Here is a 12,637-nt window from a genome sequence, read left to right as displayed (position 1 = left end):
AGCAGGGCAGAGTCCCAAGGCTCAGTGCCTGTCAGTCAAGACTCCTGCACTCTCAGATCCATGGAATCATGCAGCAATACAGAGTTGATTTGATCCTGACCTGTCCTATGTACCATAATGTGCCCTTTAGGGAAGGACCAGGTTTTCTCTGGCCTCTGGGATTCCCTACCTACCTCTTCTTGTTGACTCTCACTGTCCATCCCTCTTAGTTTCCCTTCTTATGAAGAACAAATTAGCATGTGATAGAATTAGATGATCCTTATAGATAACTTCTTAATTTTTCTGAATTTAAAAATCCAAGCATATTGTTTCATAATTTTTTCAAAACTGGGTTTGCAATAGAGGACATGATCTTCCCAAGACAAAAATCATGAACTTTTTTTTAATTGGAAAGTACAAAATTAGTTACTTTAGCCAATGTAGTTCATTAATGATTGCTCTTTTGAGTAAATCATTAGCACTAAATTTAACTTCCCCTGTAAACATAGAAATATATGTGTCCAGTGAAGGAGATCTTGTGCCTCTACTCAACCAGCTCTATTAGAAGAGCAGAACATCTCAGCAGCTGAATTGCTTCAGGCTGAGCTTCTCCCATGGCTCCTGCAGGTTTCCCAGCCTCCCTTCCTCTGTGTGTATGTCTGCTGCTGGCCTCTGGCTTTACCCTGGCAAGCAGGCTGCTGGTGGTGCCCATGGACGGGAGCCACTAGTTCACCATGCAGTCGGTTGTGGAGAAGCTCATCCACAGAGAGCATGAGGTGGTCGTGCCTGAGGTGAGTTGGCAACTGGGAAAATCCGTGAATTTTACAGTGAAGACGTACTCAACTTCTTACACTCTGGAGGATCTGGACTATAAGTTTAAGTATTTTTCTCACACTCAATGGAAAACTCCAGAACAAAGTATACTTTCTATAATGACAGGCTCAGCCAAAGTTTTTTATAAATTAATGTTTTCCCACTGTAGAAGTGTGTTTAACGACAAGAAGTTAGTGGAGTACTTGAAGCAGAGTTCTTTTTTTTTTATTTAAAAAATTTCCATCTCCTCCCCTCTTTCTCCCCCTTCCCTCCCCTCCCCTCCCCCATACCCTCCCTCCCTCCCTTTTCAGGCCAAGGAGCCATCGGGGTTCCCTACTCTATGTTAAGACCAAGGTCCTCCCAACTCCCCCCTGGTCCAGGAAGGTGATCAACCAAGCTGAGAAGGCTCCCACAGAGCCTGTCCATGCAGAATAGTCAAAGATCAGCGCCTTTGTCCTTGGCTTCTCCGTCAGCTTCCACCATTGGCCACATTCAGAGAGTCTAGTTTAGTCTCATGTTCCATCAGTCCCAATCCAACTGGAGTTGGTGATCTCCCGTTAGTTCTGTCCCACCGTCTCCATGGGTGAACGCACCCCTCACGGTCCTGACTTTCTTTCTCATGTTCTCTCTCCTTCTGCTCCTCATCAGGACCTTGGGAGCTCAGTCCGGTGTTCCAATGTGGGGCTCTGTCATTTTCTTCATCTATCGCCAGGTGGAGGTTCTATGGTGATATGCAAGAAATTCATCAGTATGGCTATAGGAACTGGCCTTTTCAGGCTCCCTCTTCTCAGCTGCCCAAGGAACTAACTGGGGGTGTCTCCCTGGAAACCTGGGAACCCCTCTAGGTTCAAGTCTCTTGACAACCCTCAGGTAGCTCCCTAAATTAAGATATATGCTTCCCTGCTCCCATATCCACCCTTCCTGTATCCCAAGCATCCCATTCCTCCGAGCTCCCCCCATTCTCCCCTTCACGCTTTTCTCTCCCCATCTTCCCTTGGCCGCATCTTGCCCAACCCTCAAGTTCCCAAGTTTTGCCTGGCGATCGTGTCTACTTTCAATATCCAGGAGGATTACTATATCTTTTTTTTGGGGTTCACCTTCTTATTATCTTCTCAAGGTACCCAAATTATAGGCTCGATGTCCTTTAATTATGGCTAGAAATCGATTATGAGTGAGTACATCCCATGTTCATCTTTTTGGGTCTGGGTTACCTCACTCAGAATAGTGTTTTCTATTTCCATCCATTTGCATGCAAAATTCAAGATGTCATTGTTTTTTACCGCTGAGTAGTATTCTAGCATGTATATATTCCACAGTTTCTTCATCAGAGTTCTTTTGATGCTGTGTTTCTGGATCCTTTTGAGCTCTGTGGCTTAACTGTTGCCAAGTATTTGTCGGTCCCTTCAGTGATGTTTACAAGATATTTCTTTTGCCACTATCTTGAAGTGGGCACCCAGTGTCCCAGTGCACTCTCCTATGTTCCTAGACTTTTCTCAAAACTTTCAGACACCATGACTTTCAAGGAGAGGGTGTCGAACTTTGTTTTTTACGTGGAAGAGCATGCATTTTGCCACTACGTGTTTAAAACTGCTACAGACATTGCCTCTGAAGTTCTCCAGAGCCCAGTGACGCTGGAAGACCTCTTCTCCCAGGCGTCTATTTGGTTGTTACGCACCGACTTTGTGTTAGATTTCCCCAAACCTGTGATGCCAAATATGGTGTTCATTGGTGGGCTCAACTGCCAACAAAGAAAGCCACTTTCCAAGGTATGTTGTTTCTCTTTAGCACATGAAGATGTGCCTGTTTTCGGGCAATGAAAAGGAAAGTCTTGACTGAGCTTCGATTTGATGTTTGCTTTACTGCATTCATAAGAAATTCCTTCTGAGTAGAGACTTGTTTTGTGCCATTCACTAATTAGGAAGAAATTCTTTATAGGTGTCCTATTGATTAGATGTTTATACCTGTGACATATTTGCATATACATTTCAAGATACAGTCTAATTTTGAATATATATGTGTGCCTTCTATTTGTGTTTGGGGTCATGAAACTGGAAAGGGAAAGGGGCAAAGAAACTTGTCTGAGAAGAAACAATGGCAGTAATGATAGACATGTCACATGAAAACAGAAAGGAGAATGTTCAGCGGTAGGAACCGGACATATGCAGGGCAAAGCAGGATAGCGGGAAAGTGGAATTATCAGGAGTAAGTAAAATACAGCTTGCCTGAATATTGGCATAATGACACCGAACACTTTGTATACTGACGCAGAAAATAAATTTAAGAAGACAAATATAAATCTGAAAGCTATATGTTAAGGCTTTCGGAGACGTTTAAGAAATACATTATTCTATAAATCAGCTCTCAAGATTGTCAGCTGCACTCTATAGTATTCCACATGCAGTTTCTCTGTATTTCAAAAATTAGTGATATGATGTGTAGGATGCAAGGTAGGTGAATTCTTTTTCAAATAAAATAAAATATAATAAAATGAAACAAAACCCAAAACATCAAAAGTGAACAAGAGATGTTAATAGAGAATAAGATCACAAAGAAAAGTCACAAGAATCAGAAACGCTCTTGTGACCACACTCAGGAGTCCCATGAAAGTACTGAACGGGAAGCTGTGGTGTCTGTTCAGAGGGCCTGGGGCAGGTCCATGCAGGCCCTGTGCAGACTGCTTCAGCCTTGTCAGTTCATACGAGCTTTTCTGAGTGATTTAGCAGGCCTTGTTCTTTGGGGGTCCTCCATTCCTTCTTTCTCCCTGACTCCTTCTGCCTCTCTTCCATGAGGTTCCCTGAGCTCTGACTGGAGGGATTGGATGGAGACATCTCACTGAGAGCTGTGTGTTCCAGGTCTCTCTATGTAATGTCTTGCTGTGGTCTCTGTTTTCGCTCCCATCTGATACATCTCTCATGATGGCTGACTAAGGCACTGGATCCATGACTACAGCAGGATATCATTATGAGTCATGGTTACTCCCATAAGGTTTGTGCCTCTATTGCCATATCATATTTTGTAGGCAAGATGGATTATAAGTGAAAGGTTTAGTGGTTGGGTTGGTGTTTCTTTTTCTCTTTTGGTAGCCTGCAGAGCACATTTTCATGTCATAGACAATAGAAAGGAGGGTGAAGTTTGATGTAGGCACCTGCTCAACATTTCAGGTTCATTGAGTTAAGGAAATGTGGATGTTTTCTTCTGCAATGGGGTCTTGTTCCCAGTTTGTGGAAAGCAACCTATTTTTTTGGTGACAGCCTGGGTTGTTTGGGAATTTCCATGGGACCCCTTGGAATGACCAACAGCTGAATTGCATGAAATGCATTCCCAAGCAGAAAGCTTAGTTTGGTGACAAAATATGGACATTAGCAGTTCCCTGTCCCTCACTATTTGGAGACCTCTTCAAGATTGCCTTCATATATTTATTACAGGAAGTTCCCAGTGTCCTGCACTAGGTTTCCGTTCTGCCACTCAAATGTTTTCCAATTCTAGTTGTCTCTCCTCTCAAGGCCACTCACATCCCTCTGCCCTCTCCTTCCCACCTGAAACTCCTGTGTCCCCTTCCGTGCTCCACCTCATTCATAAAATGTTTATTATTTCCCTCTCTCAATGTGTCCTGCCTACTCCCTTCCTCTATGCCTAACCTCTCTGGGTTTATAGATTGCAGCTTGGTTATCATTTCTATAATGGAAATATCCAATTGAAATCAATACATATCATATTTCTCAACTGATCTGGGTTACCTCACCCAGGATGATTTTTCCTGGTTCTATACATGTGCCTACAAACATCATGTTATATATATATTAATATATATCAATATATATATCAATATATATATATATTGGTATATATATATATATATATATATATATATATATATATATATATATATATATTGGTTTTTTGAGACAGGGTTTCCCTGTAGTTTCTAGAGCCTGTCCTGGAACTAGCTCTTGTAGACCAGGCTAGCCTTGAAGTCAGAGATCCGCCTGCCTCTGCCTCCCGAGTGCATGATATATATTTTTAAAGTGCTGAGTAATGCTTTATTATATAAATATATCACATTTTTCTTATCGGTCGTCTGTTTATGGACAACTTGTTTTTTTCTTAAACTCTGGTAAATAGAACAACAATGAATCTGGTGTATTGAGGAAATGTCCCTGTGGTAGGATAAGGTATCCTTTGGGTATATGCTCAAGAGTAGTATAAACCGCTATGAACATAGTTGAGCACATGTCTTTGTGGCACGACTGAGCATCCTTTGGATATATACCCAAAAGTGGTATTACTAGGTCTTGAGGAAGGTTGTTTCCTAACTTCCTGAGGAATCACCACACTGACAACCAAAGGGGCTGTACCAAGTTGCATTCCCACGAGCAGCATTGCTTGTCATAGCAAGAACCTGGAAACCACCTAAATGCCCCTCCACTGAAGAATGGATGAGGAAAATGTGGTACATTTACACAATAGAGTACTATACAGCAGAAAAAAAATAATGACACCTTGAATGTTGCAGGGAAATGGATGGAGCTAGAAAACATTGTTTTGAGTAAGGTAACACAGACACAGAAAGTCTATCACATGTACTCACTCATAAGTGGTTTTTAAACATAAAGCAAAGAAAAGCAGCCTACAAATCACAATCCCAGAGAACATAGACAACAACGAGGACTCTAAGAGAGACATACATGGATCTAATCTTCATGGGAAGAAAAAGACAAGATCTCCTGAGTAAATTGGGAGCATGGGGACCATGGGCGAGGATTGAAGGAAAGGAGAGAGTAAGGGAGGGGAACAGAAAAAAATGCATAGCTCAATAAAATCAATAAAAAAGTTTTAAAAAATCTCACTGAATATGCTGTCATTATGTCCTGACTCATTTTTCTGCCACAGGACCAAGCCCAACATCAACCCCTACTGGTTCTGTGGGAACCACTCCTCTCTGCAGACAGGGAAGTTTGGGGGTAGGAGGGCTTGTCCCTTAAAGTGACAGGGTACCAGGTGACAGACCAGGCCAGCAGATCACAACAACAGCGCCATGTAGAGCTACCTTATGCATGTCAACAGTGAACACCACAGTTTCCTTCTGGGCAAGCTGTCTTAATCCCAGATGTACAGGGAGAGGACTCGAAACCAATTCCTATGAGAAAAATGGGCATGAGGTGTGGGTGGCAGCAGCACTGTCTGTAAACACAAGGGGGAACCAAACTCCCAGAGGCAGCAGTGACAAGGGAGACAAATGCATGGGTCTGTGGAGAAGGCTCCTGGGTAACTGACTAGAAGGCTCTCAGCCTCCCATAGAATGTGGGCTCTGTACAGCATCGGATGCATCCAGGGGGACATTGTAACAGGAATGGTGGTCACCTTCCTTTTCGTCCCTGGATTGGTCTGTGTAGGTGCCTGTCACCCTTATGTCAGCAATTCAGAGAACACAGTGTTGGGAGGTGGAACAAAAATTCTACTGCACATGTGTCAAGACTGCTCCATTATCAGGGTTGTTTCTAACCATTATCTGTGAGCAAGGCCAGGCTAAGGACCCTCCCTTTAGACTTTGGCCAGCAGCAAATCCCTTGGAACACAGTCTGCTTTTGCTTTGAAAACTACTCAAGAAATGCAAGATTGTTTGAAACTTGCTTCCTTTGGTGAAAACTTTTGGACTCCGTAGGGTCAGGATATTTCTTTCTATTTCTAAAGTAACATTGCCTGACTCTGTCCAAGAAAAATCTTATCTGGAATACAAGCAAGTGTGCCTCATAATATTTGATCACTTAATACTGTTCTCCAAGTAAATCATTGTCCATGATTGTTGTTTCTTAATGGTGCAAGTACACGCCCTCCTGAGGGGCGGATTTAACTCAGTCTCACTTCCTCCTTTGTCAGAAGAGCTCAGATTCTCAGCAGCTGGATTGCCTCAGGCTGAGCTTCTCCCATGGCTCCTGCAGGTTTCCCAGCCTCCATTCCTCTGTGTGTGTGTCTGCTGCTGGCCTCTGGCTTTGCCCAGGCTGGCAGGCTGCTGGTGGTGCCCATGGACGGGAGCCACTGGTTCACCATGCAGTCGGTTGTGGAGAAGCTCATCAACAAAGGACATGAGGTGGTGGTAGTCGTGCCAGAGGTGAGTTGGCAACTGGGAAAATCCCTGAATGTTACTGTGAAGACGTACTCAATTTCTCACACTCTGGAGGATCTAGACCGAGAATTCAAGTATTATTCTGATACTCTATGGAAAACTCCAGAAGGAAGTATGCTTTCTTTAATGACAGGCTCGGCCAAAGGTTTTTTTGAATTGATATTTTCAAACTGTAGGAGTTTGTTTAAGGACAAGAAGTTAGTGGAGTACCTGAAGCAGAGTTCTTTTGATGCTGTGTTTCTGGATCCTTTCGATGTGTGCGGCTTGACTGTTGCCAAGTTCTTGTCTCTCCCATCCGTGGTGTTTGCAAGAGATATATTTTGCCACTATCTCGAAGAGGGCGCTCAGTGCCCCAGACCCCTGTCTTATGTTCCCAGAATTTTCACAAAATTCGCAGACACCATGACTTTTATGGAGAGAGTATGGAACTACATCACCTATATGGAGGAGCGTGCATTTTGCCCCTATTTTTTCAAAACTGCTACAGACATTGCCTCTGAAGTTCTCCAGACCCCAGTGACTATGGAAGACCTCTTCAGCCAAGTGTCCATTTGGCTGTTACGCACTGACTTTGTGCTGGATTTCCCTGCACCTGTGATGCCCAACATAGTCTACATTGGTGGGATCAACTGCCACCAGGGAAAGCCACTTTCTAAGGTATGCCATCTCTCCTTTAGCACATGAAGAGAGCCTTTGGTTTGGCCAAGAAAAGATAAATTCTTTACTGAGCTGTGATTTATCATTTACCTCACTGCATATGGAATTTCTTTCTGGGTTAGAGATTTGTTTTGTGCCAACTCACTAATTAAGAAACAAATCTATATTGGTGCCCTACTGATATGGTTGTGTACACCAGTGAGGATATCGAATATACATTCAAAGCTACAATCTAGGTTTATCTATGTATGTGTGCCTTCCTCTGTGTGTATGGCAAGGTCATGAAATTAGAAAGGAAAGGGACAAAGAAAATTTTCCTTAGGGGAAACAAATCCAGTAAGTAATGATAGACATACCACATGAAGACAGAAAGGGGGATGTCCAGGAGTAGGAAGAGGACATACGGAGGGCAAGGCAGGGTGGCGGGAGAGAGGAATAAACAGAAAAGAGAAAACGTGTGAAAAATGCCAGAATACCACTGAATACTCTGTATGACAACTTTAAAAAATTGGTTTAAAGAAACAAAAAACCTTCAATGTACATTTTATTGCTTTTTGGAATTGTTATAAAAACTCATCAAGCATTGAAGCCGTCATTTTCTGTCGGCTGCACTCTATAGGAGCTCACGCAGCTTTTCCGCATTCAAGAATCATTGATACAATATGGAGGATGCTGTGTAGGTGCATTTTCTCAAACAAAATAAAATGTAATGAGAAAATAACACCACCGTATAAAATTAGACAATTCAAGCTAAGAGAAAAGCAAGAGTGGGGGCTGGAGATTTGGCTCAGTGGTTAAGAGCATTGCCTGCTCTCGCAAAGGTCCTGAGTTCAATTCCCAAAAACACATATTGGCTCTCAACCATCTGTAATGGGGTCTGGTGCCCTCTTTGGCCTGCAGGCATACACACAGACAGAATATTGTATATATAATAAATAAATAAATATTAGAAAAGGAAAGTAAGAGTGCCCAGGGAAGGGACAGAATCAGAGACTCACTTGTTAGCATTTTTAGGAGCCCCACAAAGGTCCTACATGGGAGCCAGGTGGTGGTGGCGCATGCCTTTAATCCCAGTACTTGGGAGGCAGGTGGATCTCTGTGGGTTCGAGGCCAGTCAGGCCTACCAGAACTAGTTCCAGGACATCTAGGACTGTTACACATAGAAACCCTGTCTCGAGAAACCAAAATAAATAAATAAATACATACATAAATACAAAAATAAAAATAAGTAAATGTACAAATGACTAGTCTGGAAGCTATGGTGTCTGCTCAGAGCGCCTGGGCCAGGTTCATGCAGACCTTGTGCCGACTGCTTCAGCCTTGTCAGTTCATACGAGCTTTGCTGAGTGATTTAGCAGGCCTTGTTCTTTGGGGGTCCTCCATTCCTTTTTTCTCCCTGACTCCTTCTGCCTCTCTTCCATGAGGTTCCTTGAGCTCTGACTGGAGGGATTGGATGGAGACATCTCACTGGGAGCTGTGTGTTCCAGGTCTCTCTATGTAATGTCATGCTGTGGTCTCTGTTTTTGCTCCCAGCTGTTACATGAGGGATCTTCTCTGATGATGGCTGACTAGGCTACTGACCCATGAGTACAGCAGAATGTCATTATGAGTCATCTCATTGTTACTTTCCCCCTCCCAAGAACAGGAATACTTGTTTTCACCCTGCTGTCTGGACTTACACCCTCTGATTCTTGGTCACCTAAGCAGTATGAGGTATGGGTTCCAACTCATGGAGTGGGCCTTAATTCAAATCAGACATCGGTTGGTTACTCCCACAAGGTTTGTGCCTCCATTGCCCTATCTTACTTTGTAGGTAAAACAGATTATAGGTGAAAGGTTTTGTAGTTGGACTGGTGTTTCCTTTTCTCTTTTCGTAGCCTGAAGAGCACTATTTCATGTCATAGACGTTAGACAATGAGGGCAAAATTTGTTGTAGGCACCAGCTCAACTGTTCATGTTCAATGGGTTACCGAGTTGTGTGGCTGTTTTCTTCAGCAATGGGTTCTTGTGGTCAGTTTGTGGAGAGCAACCTTTTGTCTTGGCGACAGCCTGAGTTGTTTGGGAATTTCCATGGGGTCCCTTGAAATGACCAACAATTGAATTGAACGATAAGCATTCCCAAGAAGGAAGTTTAGTTTAGTTTGGTGACAAGATTTGGCCTGTAGCAGTTTTCTGTCCTCAGTATTTGGAGACTTCTTCGATTTTGCCTTTCTAAATTACAGGAAGTTTCCAGTGTCCTGCACTGGGTTTCTATATTGCCACTTAAATGTTTTTCAACTCTAGCTCTCTCTCCTCCCATAGCCACCCTCAAACTCCTCTGCCCTCTCCTTCCCACCTGAAACTCCAGCTCTTGTCCCCTTCCCTGTTCCACCCCACTCATAAAATGTTTATTATTTCCCCTCCCAGGAGAATCCACTTGTTCTGCCTAGTTCGTTCCTCTGTGCCTAATCCCTCTGGGTCAATAGATTGCAGCTTGGTTATTATTTTTATAATGGCTAACATCCAGTTATTAATAAATGCATATCATATTTATCTTTCAATCTGAATTACTTCACATGGTATGATTTTTTCCTAGTTCCATACAGCTGCCTGCAAATGTCATGATATCATATTTTTAAGGAACTGAGTAATGCTCCATTATGTAAATGCAGCACATTTTCCTTAACCGTCTTCTGTTTAGGGGCATCTAATATTTCCCCCTAAACTCTGATAAATAGGACAACAATGAACCTGGTTGATTGAGGAAGTGTCCCTGTGGTAGAATGAGGTGCCCTTTGGGTATATGCTCAAGAGTGGTATGTACCCCTGGATATTGAGGTAGATCTATTTCCATGTTTCTGAGGAGCCACAATACTGATTCCCATAGTCTCTGTATGAGATTGCACTCTTATATGCAGTGGATAAGTATGTGATGGCTATAACACAATGCCTACAAGTCTTTCTGGAGAATTAATTCATCACACAGATCTAATTAAATCTTTTTTCCTATGTCTGCTTTCTTATTTATATTTCCTTTTTATTAAAAATTTCTACCTCCTCCTCTCCTCCTATTTCCCTCCCCTCCCCCACTTTCCTTCCCCCTCCCTCTTCAATCCAAAGACCTGTCAGGGTTCCCTGCCCTGTGGGAAGTCCAAGATCTTCCCCACTCCATCCAGGTCTAGGAAGGTGCGCATTCAAATAGACTAGGCTCCCACAAAAACAGTACATGTAGTAGAATCAAAACCCAGTGCCATTGTCCTTGGTTTCTCAGTCAGCCCTCATAATCAGCCACTTTCAGAGAGGCCGGTTTGATCACATGCTCCATCAGTCCCAGTCCAGCTGGCCTTGGTGAACTCCCATTAGATCAGCCCCATCGTCCCAGTGGGTGGACGCACCCCTCATGGCCCTGACTTCCTTGCTCATGTTCTCCCTCCTTCCGCTCCTCATTTGGACCTTGGGAGCTCAGTCCAGTGCTCCAATGTGGGTCTCTGTCTCTATCTCCATCCATCGCCAGATGAAGGTTCTATGGTGATATGCAAGCTATTCATCAGTGTGGCTATAGGACAAGGCCAGTTCAGGCTCCCTGTCCTCAGCTGAACAAGGATCTAGCTGGGGACATCTTCTTGTACACCTGGGAACCCCTCTAGAGTCAAGACTCTTGCCAACCCTAAAATGGCTCCCTTAATTAAGATATCTACTTTCCTCCCCCATAACCATTCTTCCTCCATCCCAACCATCCCATTCCCCCCAAGCTCTCCCCATCCTTCCCTTCTCCCTTCTCTCTCCCCATCTCCTCTTACCCCCATCCTACCCCACCCCCAAGTTCCCAATTTTTGCATGGCAATCTTGTCTACTTCCAATATCCAGGAGGATAACTATAGGTTTTTCTTTGGGTTCACCTTATTCAGCTTCTCTAGGATCCTGAATTATATCCTCAATATCCTTTATTTATGACTAGAATCCACTAATGAGTGAGTACATACCATATTCATCTTTTGGGGTCTGGGTTACCTCACTCAGGATAGTGTTTTCTATTTTCATCCATTTGCATGCAAATTTCAAGATGTCATTTTTTTTTTATTGCTGAGTAGTACTCTAATGAGTATATATTCCATACTTTCTTCATCCATTCTTCCATTGAGGGGCATCTAGGTGGTTTCCAGGTTCTGGCTATTACAAATAATGCTGCTATGAACATAGTAGAACAAATGCTTTTGTAGTATGATAGGGCATCTCTTGGGTATATTACCAAGAGTGGTATTGCTGGATCCTGGGGTAGGTTGATCCTGAACTTCCTGAGAAACCGCCACACTAATTTCCAAAGTGGTTGCACAAGTTTGCATTCCCACCAGCAATGGATGAGTGTTCCCCTTAGACCACATCCTCTCCAGCAAAGACTATCATTTGTGTTTTTGATTTTAGCCACTCCGACAGATGTAAGATGGTATCTCAAAGTTGTTTTGATTTTCATTTCCCTGATCGCTAGGGAGGTTGATCATGGCCTTAAGAGTCTTTTGGCCATTTGAACTTCTGTTGAGAATTCTCTGTTCAGTTCAGTACCCCATTTTTTAATTGGGTTAAATAGCATTTTAAAGTCTAGTTTCTTGAGTTATTTATATATTTTGGAGATCAGACCTTTGTCTGTTGTGGGGTTGGTGAAGATCTTCTCCCTATCAGTAGGTTGCCTTTTTGTCTTAATGACAGTGTCCTTTGCTTTACAGAAGCTTCTCAGTTTTAGGAGGTCCCATTTATTCAATGTTGGCCTTATTGTCTGTGCTACAGGGGTTATACATAGGAAGTGGTCTCATGTGCCCATGTGTTGTAGACTACTTCCCACTTTCTCTTCAGTGTGTTCAGATTAATATTGAGGTCTTTAATCCATTTGGACTTGAGTTTTGTGCATGGTGATAGATATGAATCTATTTTCATTCTTTTACAGGTTGACATCCAATTATGCTAGCACCATTTGTTGAAGATGCTTTCTTTCTTCCATTGTATACTTTCAGCTCCTTTGTCGAAAATTAGGTGTTCATAGGTTTGTGGGTTAATATCTGGGTCTTCGATTCAATTCCATTGGTCTATTTC

The 12,637-nt window shown here is 43.0% G+C and overlaps 1 protein-coding gene and 1 pseudogene across 1 annotated transcript; both read left to right on the top strand.

Annotated features, from left to right (window-relative positions):
* Positions 1–563: 563 nt before the first annotated feature.
* LOC119820727 lies at positions 564–3,246 on the top strand (annotated as a pseudogene).
* A 3,442-nt stretch (positions 3,247–6,688) lies between these two features.
* Positions 6,689–7,600, top strand: LOC119820726 (UDP-glucuronosyltransferase 1A8-like). The gene has a single exon (XM_038339274.1). It carries the CDS (start codon positions 6,719–6,721, stop codon positions 7,598–7,600), a length of 882 nt encoding a protein of 293 aa, XP_038195202.1. The 5' UTR covers positions 6,689–6,718.
* The last annotated feature ends 5,037 nt before the right edge of the window (positions 7,601–12,637 follow it).

The sequence above is a fragment of the Arvicola amphibius genome, chromosome 8 (assembly GCF_903992535.2).
Source record: "Arvicola amphibius chromosome 8, mArvAmp1.2, whole genome shotgun sequence".
NCBI classification, from domain to species: Eukaryota; Metazoa; Chordata; class Mammalia; order Rodentia; family Cricetidae; genus Arvicola; species Arvicola amphibius.
The sequence above is the reverse complement of the archived record's forward strand: the minus strand, read 5'-3'. Positions and strand labels throughout refer to the sequence as shown.